The 12,911-nt window shown below is 44.2% G+C and overlaps 1 protein-coding gene across 1 annotated transcript in view; it reads left to right on the top strand.

The window, feature by feature from the left end:
• The window catches only part of AFAP1L1 (actin filament associated protein 1 like 1), a 42,215-nt gene that overhangs the window by 23,242 nt on the left and 6,062 nt on the right, over window positions 1–12,911 (top strand). The window contains exons 15-18 of the mRNA XM_028106548.1: window positions 1,009–1,154; window positions 1,780–1,852; window positions 3,608–3,719; window positions 6,962–7,126. Coding sequence (XP_027962349.1) covers window positions 1,009–1,154; window positions 1,780–1,852; window positions 3,608–3,719; window positions 6,962–7,126 — 496 coding nt within the window. The remainder of the gene's footprint in view (window positions 1–1,008; window positions 1,155–1,779; window positions 1,853–3,607; window positions 3,720–6,961; window positions 7,127–12,911) is intronic.

Here is a 12,911-nt window from a genome sequence, read left to right as displayed (position 1 = left end):
GGCTCAATTACTATTTGTTGAACAAATGGCTGAATGAAAATGTGATTTCATCCCACCCATTCATGGTCGTTCCTACCCGGTGGCATTCGCCCTCCTCTCTGAGGTCCTGCACGATGCATGGAGTCTCTCCTCTACATGTCTGTCCCTCATTTGGCTTTTTAAGATTTAAAATGTAAACACTGGAGGGAAAGTTCAAGAACTATCCCCTCATATTACAAACAAGGTAACTGAGGCCAGGGCAGCCAGGTGCTTTGTCCAAGGCTCCTAGGGAGTCAGAGGCCTCTTGGCCTGATCCTAGAACAAAAACCCAGCCTCTTGATCTTGTTTGCTTTGCCCAGTACCCACTGCCTCACCCAGTTCTTAAATTTCAAGAAATATTGCCTTGGTCACTCACTTTTATTTTTGATAGGTTGAGACGGGTCTCTTATTTCTCTTAAATTAAACACAGAGCTTTCTGGCAAGAAGTGTGCTTCCTTTATTCAAGTCTAGCATTTGTGTGGTCAGCTGATTTTATAAGAATGCTCTTTAAATGAGAACTACCTAGAACTATGGGTTCAGTTAACCAGCAACTTCTTGGCAGTTTTCCTGTATACTAGTACTACAAATAATTGGCATTTATAAGGGAAAAATTTCGATTGGGTTATGTGAGAAATAGTCTCCTCTAATAAAAAAGTAATTTTTTTTTTTAATTCAGGGAAACCCAAATGTTGTTTTCGCACCTAAATGGTCATGAAGGCTCTGAGGATAGTGAGTGAGGGTGTGTGTCTTAGAGAGGTGGTCAGGGAGGGCTTCTCTGAAGAGGAGCATTAGAGCCAAAATCTGAATAAAGAAAGGGTGGAAGCCACTTGGATTTCTGGGTGTGTGTTGCAGCCCTGTTCCTCTTGGACCCCTAAGTATTGGGTACATAGCCGGTACTTCACAAATATGGGTTTGGCTAAAGTGAGCAGGTAGCCTGATGTCCTAACAGTACCAAAGTGAACTCATCAGCCTGTGCCTCCTCTCCCTCAGGCAAACTGCTCAGAGGACATGGGCCGCTGGCTTGGGCTGTTGCTGGTGGAGATGGGCTCCAAAGTCACTCCCGAGGCACTGCACTATGACTACGTGGACGTGGAGACCTTAACCAGCATCGTCAGTGCAGGGCGCAACTCCTTCCTGTGAGGGCCGGCACCCCCAGCACCCCCCACCCCCGGCAGCCTCTCAGAGCCTCTGTGTCCGGCCATGGGTGCTGGGAGGGGAGGGAGGAGGAGCCGAGGAGGACTCTGCTTCCTTGGGAAGTCAGAGTGGGTGCCTTCCTCCTCCAGCAGGCAGGAGCGAGCTGGCTAACAGAGGTAGCCCAGCGTTGGGGGAAGCTGTGGATGCAATGAGCAAAGGAGAAGAAGTCCTTCTGCGTAGTGACTGGGGCTGGGCTCTCATGCCATGGAACCTCAGGGTCTCACACCCTTGGCCATCAGGGCTGTTCCATGCATTGGAAGAGCCGGGTTCAAGTCACGGCTCTCACGACCAACAGCTTGGGGTGGTTGCTTGCCAGCTTGGATCCTCTGTGTCCTCGCTTATAGAATGGAGGGGATGAATTACTCACCTCTTGGGTTGCTGTAAGAATCATGGGGCTCCCTGCCTCCGAAGGCCTTAACACAGCAATGGCCCAGCGCTGCTTGGCATGGTTGCTGTTACTAACCTTCCAATACCCATCACAGAATCAAATGAGAGTAGACAGGAAAGCTCTATAAGCCACAAAGTGTCATCATCATTGCCATCATCATGACACCTTATATTTTCTAGATATGCAAGATCCTGCCAGGATCAGTGGCCTGAGCCCCGTGTGTACGATGATGTTCCTTATGAAAAGATACAGGTGCGCTCCCTTGGGAGGGCTGGGAATGTGGCAAAGGCCACTGATTTAGCTCTTCCTCACTCTCTCTGTCACCACGCCTTTTTTCCTGTACATCAGGGATAATTTCCATTTAAGCAGCAGCTGGAAGGGGAGGGAGGACCCTTCTTATCATAGATCATGGCTCTGGGTAAGGACTCCCTGGGAGAGGAGGCAGGGTAGTACAGCGAGAAGCTCCCTAGATCCGGAAGAGGAGAGGACTCTGTACACTGCAAAGCACTACACCGGTCTGAGCAAGGTGTTGGGCTCTCCACTGGTTCACAGCTCTGTGAGCTGATGCTGCTGACTCAGTGGTGCCTGGGGGGTGGCCACTCCATAGACCTTCACCTGGTGGCATCACGGTCTGGGCCTCAGCTCCCAAGACAGAGTCTCCCTGTCTTGTTCACTAAATCAAGGAGAGGCCAGCGAGGTCTCGGTAGCCATCACATGAACAGACTGCCTCTGGCAGCATGTCCTATGTCTTCTCCTCCCATGGGAGAGCCAGACAGCCACATTCCGATCAGACCCTGGTGGGTGCGTCAGGCCTCACAGCTGGGAGAGAGAAAAAGAGGGGATCAAGCTGCCAAAGAAAGCAGACATGTCTGCACGCCAGACCCCCTGGCTTGGACAGTGCTGGATGACACCGAGCTCGCACCTCTAAGACTCCCTTTTCTAGAAACTTCTCCATCCTTCTTCTGCTTATGTGGTCTTTCTTCAGATTCAGATGAACCAGTGGATGCAGCTTGAGATCTTTCTCATTCGCAGTGATTAGTAGCCAGACAGCTTAGTACCTAACGGCATGAACTTTGAATTCAGGGCTGAATCTGGGTTACCTTGGGCTTCACTTCTCTCGTCCTCATTTCCTGGCTCCAGACAAATACTAGAAAACCTACCTGATTGGATCACTGCAAGAACTAAATGAAATACTGTATGGAAAGAGCTTAGCAGCACGTAGACATCAGAAGCTCTCACATGGAGTAAATAGTACTATTGTTATCAATATCATTATTATATTACATTATTATCATATTCCATTCATGGTTCCCTGAGATCTGACTGGATTCTGGATGTTCTTAATACTCTTCATGCACAAATGTATAGCCAGTTTAGCGGCGCCTGGGTGGCTCAGTCAGTTAAGCATCTGCCTTCAGCTCACGTCATGATCTCAGGGTCCTGGGGTCGCACTGGAATGTCTGGCTCCTTGCTCAGCGGGGAGCCTGCTTTTCCCTCTCCCTCTGCCTCTTCCCTTGCTCGCACACTCTCCCCTCTCTCTCTCAAATAAATAAAATCTTTTTTAAAAATGTAGAGCCAGTTTATTAAGTTATGTAACTTCCACGATTGGCTGATATCATCCACGACTTTTTATCGTAACTGGGAGCTCTACATTTACCAATTTCAGAAAATGTGAAGGACACTTCCAAATGATGTGAAGACAGAAATAGCTATGATAAATCAAATATGGTCACCCACAGCCCTCTGAGACTTCCAAATTTTCCTCTCAGCAGATACTCCAGTTTAGGGGCACCTTCTGCAGCCCCCAACAGGAAGGTATGAGGATCAAATGATACATGCTAGTAGAAGTAGTCTATAAACTGTTGAGTGCATCCCCAGTCTAAAAACGTAAGGCCACGATCTCAGAGGTCCTGCAATGCTCACCCACCACATTTGGAGCAGAATACACCCCTGCCTGGAGGGCTCTGAGCCTACCTGCACTTCACCTCCTTTCTCCATCTCCTGCAGGATGAGGAGCCTGAGCGTCCCGCGGGGGCCCAGGTGAAACGCCATGCCTCCTCCTGCAGTGAGAAGTCCCATCGAGTGGATCCGCAGGTCAAAGTCAAGCGCCATGCCTCCAGTGAGTTCTGGGTGGGAGCGAGGAAGGGAAAGAAACAATCCACGGGGTCGGGGATCTCAAATCAGATTCCTCCAGGCAGTGGGCAAGTAAATTAAGGAGTGAAATGAGATGTAAGAAACTACTCTACCATAAGAAAAATGACAGCACAAGCCAAGTGCTAAAGGGCAGCTAGGCTGTGGCCTCCGAGGGGGAACAGCACGGAATGGGGTGGGGGGGAGACTGGGAACCTGGAGTGCTCAGCCTCCACCTAGAGGGGTGGCTACTACTCAGCTTCAGCCAGTGGCTCCCGTGGCTTCAGCCACGGAACCCGGCAGCCCAGGTTCACAGATTATTCGAGACCAGAAATCTAGCCTTTATAGGAAACCTACTGACTTCTTAATACTAGCAACTAATTTTCAAAATTTTAACACGAAGGCCAAATACGTTTTGATGCTGCAATGTTGCATATATATGGATACACATATAAAATTCACCCTCAACTTCTGTCTGTTCCAAAGGCTAAAAACATTTATAAATTCTGATCTGGGGGAGCAAGTGGAGAAACGAACTCTCCAAATACCCTCAAGGCAGCTGCCGCGAAGGGCATGGCTCACCTCTGTGTCCCAGCCCGCGCTCTCCCTAGCACCCCATATAGGAGCTGAGTGAATTTTGCCTGATTGCCACACTGTACAATAAAGGCTAAGCATGCCAGACTCTGGTCAATTCTGTTTGATTTCCAATCCTAATCTCTGCTCCTGTGTGATTCACGAGCCGGCCAGCTTCCTATAGGACAGCATATTCCAAGAGCCTTTTAGTTACTGCTTTACATTTCTTCCCCCTGCCCCCGAACACAGTCAAGTTCTATTCCTTGCTTTTTGAAGATTTATCTTTCCAAGTACTTTTCTTTATTAGATCTCCACTTCATTCATGTAGATAATCTCTTCTGGGGGTCAGGAGACCTGTATTCCATTCCCCACTTGATCATTAAATTACTACGTAACTTTGGAAAAGTCCCTTCCCCTCTCTGGGCCTGAGTTTTCCCCCTGCACAGTCAGAGGGTGGTTGTGTCACATTCCTTACACTCTGCTCTCATCGGCACCACCGGAAATACAGGCCTTTATGGAATGCCCATTTTCAAATGGAAAAGTAGCAGTGCCTGGGTGGCTCAGGTGGTTAAGCATCTGACTCTTGATTTTGGCTCAGGTCGTGATCTCAGGGTCTGAGGTCAAGCCCCACATTGAGCTCTGCGCTGAGCATGGAGTCTGCTTATGATTCTTTCTCCCTCTCTGCACCCCCCACTCATGCTCATGCTCGCTCACTCTCTCTCCAAAATTAAAAATAAAAATTAAAAAATGAAATGGAAAAGTAAACTGAAATAAACATGTAAGATTAAAGAAATCATAAAACATTCAAACAACAACAACAAAGATAACACAACAGATTCTTTCTTCAAATCAAATGTTATATTGAGTGATGTATAAAAGAGATATGAAATACTGGGAATTGCAGATGGTGGTTGGGGGTTTTAAGGTCCTCATCTGATAAATATAATACTGACAACACTTTGCTGGTCTACCCATTTATTTTTAGTTTACCAGTCTATAAAATCCAAACTTCTGGGAGAAAACTCCCCTGGGATGCTACCGTGTATCTAGGCAGTTGGGGGAAGTATGGGGCCCCTTCTCTGCCCCCCATGCTTTATTTATTATGATCAAGCTTGAACTGCAGGGTAGTTGGGACAGGAATTGATTATTGCATGCGTCACTGGGTGGCCACTGCAGTCCCTACGAGAGTTAGAGAGACAAGACCCCATTTATCAGTAAACCAAGGGAATCACTCCAAACGCCACACCCCGCCAGCTTAAAAGGGCTGTGAGTGACTGTCTGAAAAAAATAAATAAATAAAGGGCACCTGAGTGGCTCAGTTGGTTAAGCGACTGCCTTCGGCTCAGGTCATGATCCTGGAGTCCCGGGATCGAGTCCCACATCGGGCTCCTTGCTCAGCAGGGAGTCTGCTTCTCCCTCTGACCCTCTTCCCTCTCGTGTTCTCTATCTCTCATTCTCTCTCTCTCTCGAATAAATAAATAAAAAAATCTTAAAAAAAAATAAAACAAAATAAAATAAAATAAATAAATAAGTAAAAATTTCCCTGAAACGTTGGACCATGGCATTGCTCCAGCTAGAGCAGTAATGCCTGGCACAGAGCCCAGAATTAGACACATATGGGCTCAAACTGGGCTCTGCCATCGTTAGCAGTGAGACCTGAGCTCTCTGTGCCTCAGAGCTAATAATAGTAAGTTTTATGAAGATTAAGTGGAAATGAATATAAATGGCCTAGCTTATAGTAAATGCTTGATAAATTTTTGCCATAGTTATTTGTAATTGTTCACCATAATGTAGAGCCTGCAACAGACTTCTGGGCCCTTCTCTCCCCCGACCCATTTTCCAGGAATAAAACAGTCAATACCTGACTTCTGCCCGAGGTCTTGATTCTCTGCAGCTCTGAGTTGTATGTCCCTGTCTCCTTGTCTTATATATACCTGAGAGTTGACTGTAAAATGCCCTTTTAAAACTAAAGTGTGTTATACATCACAAAATCTGTTTCATATCATTATCTGACATTTACTTAGCACTTCCACCAGATATCATATCAAATATTTTTCATGAATTCTTTCATTTAAAACTTATCACAATGCTGGGGCACCTGGGTGGCTCAGTTGGTTAAGCGGCTGCCTTCGGCTCAGGTCATGGTCCCAGGGTCCTGGGACCGAGTCCCGCATGGGGGGGGGGGGTCCCTGCTCAGTGGGGAGTCTACTTGCACCTCTCAGTCTCCCTCTCTGCTCTCTCTCTCTCTCTCAAATAAATGGATAAAATCTTCAAAAATATTTTTAAAAACTCACCACGATGCTAAGAGGTAAATTTGATCAATAGTCCCACACTTACAAATGAGGAAACCAAGACCTGGGGGAAAGGCACAGAAACAGCGCAGTTCACTGTTGCCTGATGTCACACAACTGGTAAAGGGGGAAAGAGAACACAAACCTTGGTCCGCCTCATTCCAAAGCCCTTGTTCCTAGTCCCTGTTGCTCTGCTGCCTCCCTTTTGCTCCTGTTTCCTTGGAGGTTTCACACACTAAGGATATAGATCTAAGTATTCCCATTTTACAGATGGAGAAGTTGAGGCTGAGAAAGACGCTAAGGCCCCTCCAAGTACCCTTACCGGAGATCAGAAATGGGGGCCTTTGCCTGCCTTCTACCTCTGCAGGTGCCAATCAATACAAGTACGGCAAGAACCGAGCGGAGGAAGATGCCCGGAGGTACCTGGTAGAAAAAGAGAAGCTGGAAAAGGAGAAGGAGACAATCCGGACAGAGCTGATGGCACTGAGGCAGGAGAAGAGGGAGCTGAAGGAAGCCATTCGCAACAACCCAGGTACCTACGTGGGCACGTCCTGGGCACTACTGGGGGGGCCCGGGCTCAGCCCTGACACCTCCCGTGGCAGAGGTCAACCGGTTATCCGGGACGGTGTGCTTCTCCTCCCCTTCTTCCTCCTCCCTCTCCTCCTTCTCCTCTTCCTCAACATCATCGTCATCTTCCTTCCTGACTAATGAAAGTGCTGTCAGTCTAATAATTGCTTTTGGGTAAGGGGATGAAAAGTCATCACAAAAATGTGTACACTTAATGTAGTAAAATTCAATCTGATTTTAGAAATGTTAAAATGAGTGTGCCTTAGAATCAAGGAAATAAGAGACATAATTTTGAACCTCCCATTAAGTCACTCATTCACGGAAGGGCTGAGCACCCAACCGTGTGAGACACTGGTCCCCTTGCTGGGGAATGATGGACAGACACAGTCCCAGGATCCTCTTCCAAAATCCAGGGCCATGACTCCTGCAGGCCCAGCCTGCTCCGGGCTCCTCTGCACCCCCACCTTCTGCTCTTTCCTTTGAATTCTCTCTATAGCTGGAGTTTGGCATACTTTCAGCCTGAGGTTTGCACACAGGCTTGAGGGAACAGAAGCCTTGTCCTTTATAAAATACATCCAAGGTCACACAGCCCGGTGAGAATCTGATGGAACCTATAGACCCTTTTCCCAAGGGGAAAAAGAATCCCACATTTCATAATGTCACAGACAGTTTCAGTAGCCAAGAGCTCATGTCCCCCAGAGCTCAGCCATAGATTGCCTAGGAATCCATACACCTAACAGAGAACTTCTAGCTTAAAGGGTAAGGCTTCTTCTGTGTAGCCAAGAACCAGAATCTGTGGGAGGGAAGCATTAAGAGAGAAAAAAAAAAAAAAGAAGGCAGTTTGGTCTCAATACAGAGAACTTTCTAACAGTCAAAACAGGGTTTGGAACAGGCTGATTATCCTCCTTACCCTGCTCAATTTTTTTCTATAGCACATCACTTTGTAACACTGGATTATTTATTATGTTTTATTTATTATCATTTATTTTATTTTATTTTTTATTAAAGATTTTTATTTATTTATTTGAGAGAGAGAGAGAATGAGAGGCAGAGAGCACGAGAGGGAAGAGGGTCAGAGGGAGAAGCAGACTCCCTGCTGAGCAGGGAGCCCGATGTGGGACTCGATCCTGGGACTCCAGGATCATGACCTGAGCCAAAGGCAGTTGCTTAACCAACTGAGCCACCCAGGCGCCCCATTATCATTTTTTTAAAGATTTTATTTATTTATTTGAGAGAGAGAGAGAATGAGAGATAGAAAGCACGAAGGGAAGAGGGTCAGAGGGAGAAGCAGACTCCCTGCTGAGCAGGAAGCCCGATGTGGGACTCGATCCTGGGACTCCAGGATCATGACCTGAGCCAAAGGCAGTTGCTTAACCAACTGAGCCACCCAGGCGCCCCTATTATCATTTTTATTTATTGTTTTTTCTCTCTCTCATACACACACACGCGCGCACACACACACACACACACACACAAATATGAGCTCCATAAGGGCAAGGATCTTAGCCTGTTTTGTTTTGTTTTGTTTTTTTAATAATATATAATGTATTATTTGTTTCAGGGGTACAGGTCTGTGATTCATCAGTCTTACACAATTCACAGCACTCGCCATAGCACATACCCTCCCCAGTGTCCATCACCCAGCCACCCATCCCTCCCACGCCCACCACTCCAGCAACCCTCAGTTTGTTTCCTGAGATTAAGAGTCTCTTACGGTTTCTCTCCCTCTCTGGTTTCATCTTGTTCCATTTTTCCCTCCCTTCCCCTATGATCCTCTGTCTTGTTTCTCAAATTCCACATATCACTGAGATCATATGATACTTGTCTTTCTCTGATTGACTTATTTCGCTTAGCATAATACCCTCTAGTTCCATCCACATCATCGCAAATGGCAAGATTTCATTTTTTTATGGCTGCCTAATATTCCGTTGTGTATATATACACCACATCTTCTTATCCATTCATCTGTTGATGGACATCTAAGCTCTTTCTAGAGTTTGCCTATTGTGGACATTGCTGCTATAAACATTGGGGTGCACGTACCCCTTCGGATCACTACATTTGTATCTTTGGGGTAAATACCCAGTAGTGCAATTGCTGAGTCATAGGGTAGCTCTATTTTCAACTTTTTGAGGAAACTCCATACTGTTTTCCAGAGTGGCTGCATCAGCTTGCATTCCCACCAACAGTGTAGGAGGGTTCCCCTTTCTCTGCATCCTCGCCAACATCTGTCGTTTCCTGACTTGTTCATTTTAGCCATTCTGACTGGTGTGAGGTGGTATCTCATTGAGGTTTTGATTTGGATTTCCTTGATGCTGAGTGATGTTGAGCACTTTTTCATGTGTCTGTTGGCCATTTGGATGTCTTCTTTGCAGAAATGTCTGTTCATGTCTTCTGCCCATTTCTTGATTGGATTACTTGTTTTTTGGGTGTTGAGTTTGATAAGTTCTTTATAGATTTTGGATACTAGCCCTTTATCTGATATGTCATTTGCAAATGTCTTCTCCCATTCTGTTGGTTGTCTTTTGGTTTTGTTGACTGTTTGCTGTGCAAAAGCTTTTTATCTTGATGAAGTCCCAATAGTTCATTTTTGCCCTTGCTTCCCTTGCCTTTGGCGATGTTTCTAAGAAGTTGCTGCGGCTGAGGTCGGAGAGGTTCCTGCCTGTGTTCTCTTCAAGAATTTGATGGATTCCTGTCTCACATTTAGGTCTTTCATCCATTTTGAGTCTATTTTTGTGTGTGGTGTAAGGAAATGGTCCAGTTTCATTCTTCTGCATGTGGCTGTCCAATTTTCCCAACACCATTTGTTGAAGAGACTGTCTTTTCTCCATTGTACATTCTTTGCTGCTTTGTCAAAGATTAGTTGACCATAAAGTTGAGGGTCCATTTCTGGGCTCTCTCTTCTGTTCCATTGATCTGTGTGTCCGTTTTTGTGCCAGTACCATACTGTCTTGATGACTGCAGCTTTGTAATAGAGCTTGAAGTCCGGAATTGTGATGCCACCAGCTTTGCTGTTCTTTTGCAACATTCCTCTGGCTATTCGGGGTCTTTTCTGGTTCCATACAAATTTTAGGATTATTTGTTCCATTTCTTTGAAAAAAGTGGATGGTATTTTGATAGGGATTGCATTAAATGTGTAAATTGCTCTAGGTAGCATAGACATTTTCACAATATTTGTTCTTCCAATCCATGCGCATGGAACGTTTTTCTATTTCTTTGTGTCTTCCTCAATTTCCTTCATGAGTATTCTATAGTATTCTGAGTACAGATTCTTTGCCTCTTTGGTTAGATTTATTCCTAGGTATCTTATGGTTTGGGGTGCAGTTGTAAATGGAATTGACTCCTTAATTTCTCTTTCTTCAGTCTTGTTGTTGGTGTATAGAAATGCAACTGATTTCTATGCATTGATTTTATATCCTTCCACTTTACTGAATTCCTGTGAGTTCTAGCAGTTTTGGGGTGGAGTCTTTTGGGTTTTCCACATAAAGTATCATATCATCTGCAAAGAGTGAGAGTTTTACTTCTTCTTTGCCGATTCGGATGCCTTTTATTTCTTTTTGTTGTCTTATTGCTGAGGCTAGGACTTCTAGTACTATGTTGAATAGCAGTGGTGATAGTGGACATCCCTGGCGTGTTCCAGACCTTAGGGGGAAAGCTCTCAGCTTTTCCCCATTGAGAATGACATTTGCTGTGGGTTTTTCATAGATAGCTTTTATGATATTGAGGTATGTACCCTCTATCCCTACACTGTGAAGAGTTTTAATCAAAAAAGGATGCTGTACTTTGTCAAATGCTTTTTCTGCATCTATTGAGAATATCATATGGTTCTTGTTCTTTCTTTTATTAATGTAATGTATCACATTGATTGATTCGCTCATGTTGAACCAAACTTGCAGCCCAGGAATAAATCCCACTTGGTTGTGGTGAATAATCCTTTTAATGTACTGTTGGATCCTATTGGCTAGTATTTTGGTGAGAATTTTTGCATCCATGTTCATCAGGGATATTGGTCTGTAATTCACCTTTTTGATGGGGTCCTTGTCTGGTTTTGGGATCAAGGTAATGCTGGCCTCATAAAATGAGTTTGGAAGTTTTCCTTCCATTTCTGTTTTTTGGAACAGTTTTAGAAGACTAGGTATTAATTCTTCTTGAAATGTTTGGTAGAATTCCCCTGGGAAGCCATCTGGCCCTGGGCTCTTGTTTATTGGGAGATTTTTGATTACTGCTTCAATTTCCTTGCTGGTTATGGGTCTGTTCAGGTTTTCTATTTCTTCCTGGGTCAGTTTTGGTAGTTTATACATCTCTACAAATGCATCCATTTCTTCCAGATTGTCTAATTTGCTAGCATATAGTTGCTCATTATATGTTCTTAAAATTGTTTGTATTTCTTTGGTGTTGGTTGTGATCTCTCCTCTTTCATTTATGATTTTATTTATTTGGGTCATTTCTCTTTTCTTTTTGATAAGTCTGGCCAGGGGTTTATCAATCTTGTTATTTCTTTCAAAGAACCAGCTTCTGGTTTCGTTGATCTGTTCTACTGTTCTTTTGGTTTCTATTTCATTGATTTCTGCTCTGATCTTTATTATTTCTCTTCTCCTGCTGGGTTTAGGCTTTATTTGCTTGTCTTTCTCCAGCTCCTTTAGGTGTAGGGTTAGGTTGTGTATTTGAGACCTTTCTTGTTTCTTGAAAGACTTGTCTTGCTATATACTTTCCTCTTAGGACTGCCTTTGCTGCATCCCAAAGGTTTTGAACAGTTGTGTTTTCATTTTCATTGGTTTCCATGAATTTTTTAAATTCTTCTTTAATTTCCTGATTGACCCATTCATTCTTTAGTAGGATGCTCTTTGGCCTCCCTGTATTTGAGTTCTTTCCAACTTTCCTCTTGTGATTGACTTCTAGTTTCAAAGCACTGTGGTGTGAAAATATGCGGGGAATGATCCCAGTCTTTTGGTACCAGTTGAGACCTGATTTGTGACCCAGGATGTGATCTATTCTGGAGAATGTTCCATGTGCACTAGAGAAGAGTGTGTATTCTGTTGCTTTGGGATGGAATGTTCTGAATATATCTGTGAAGTCCATTTGGTCCAGTGTGTCATTTAAAGCCTTTATTTCTTTGTTGAACTTTTGCTTAGATGATCTGTCCATTTCAGTGACGGGGGTGTTAAAGTCCCCTACTATTACTGTATTATTGTCAATGTGTTTCTTTGATTTTGTTATTAATTGGCTTATATAATTGGCTGCTCCCATGTTAGGGGCATAAATATTTAAAATGATTAGATCTTCTTGTTGGATAGACCCTTTAAGTATGATATAGTGTCCTTCCTCATCTCTTATTATAGTCTTTGGTTTAAAATCTAATTTGTCTGATATAAGGATTGCCACCCCAGCTTTCTTTTGATGTCCATTAACATGGTAAATGGTTTTCCACCACCTCACAAATCTGGAGGTGTCTTTGGGTCTAAAATCAGTCTCTTGCAGACAGCCTATCAATGGGTCTTGTTTTTTTTATCCAATCTGATATTTTGTATCTTTTGATTGGGGCATTTATAGCCCATTTACATTCAGGGTAACCACTGAAAGATATGAATTTAGTGTCTTGGCCTGTTTTGTCACAGCACCTGGTACAAAGTAAGCACTAAAAACCCAATAAGTATTTACTGAATAGAATGAATGAATGAATGAATGAAACTAACTTTTAAACCTGCTAAGACCCAACACAACTCTTGGCATGAAAAGATACTAATACAGGT

Source organism: Eumetopias jubatus, unplaced genomic scaffold, assembly GCF_037043125.1.
Source record: "Eumetopias jubatus isolate StellerSeaLion01/CBP00866 unplaced genomic scaffold, mEumJub1_p1.0 scaffold_5, whole genome shotgun sequence".
NCBI classification, from domain to species: domain Eukaryota; kingdom Metazoa; phylum Chordata; class Mammalia; order Carnivora; family Otariidae; genus Eumetopias; species Eumetopias jubatus.
The sequence above is the reverse complement of the archived record's forward strand: the minus strand, read 5'-3'. Positions and strand labels throughout refer to the sequence as shown.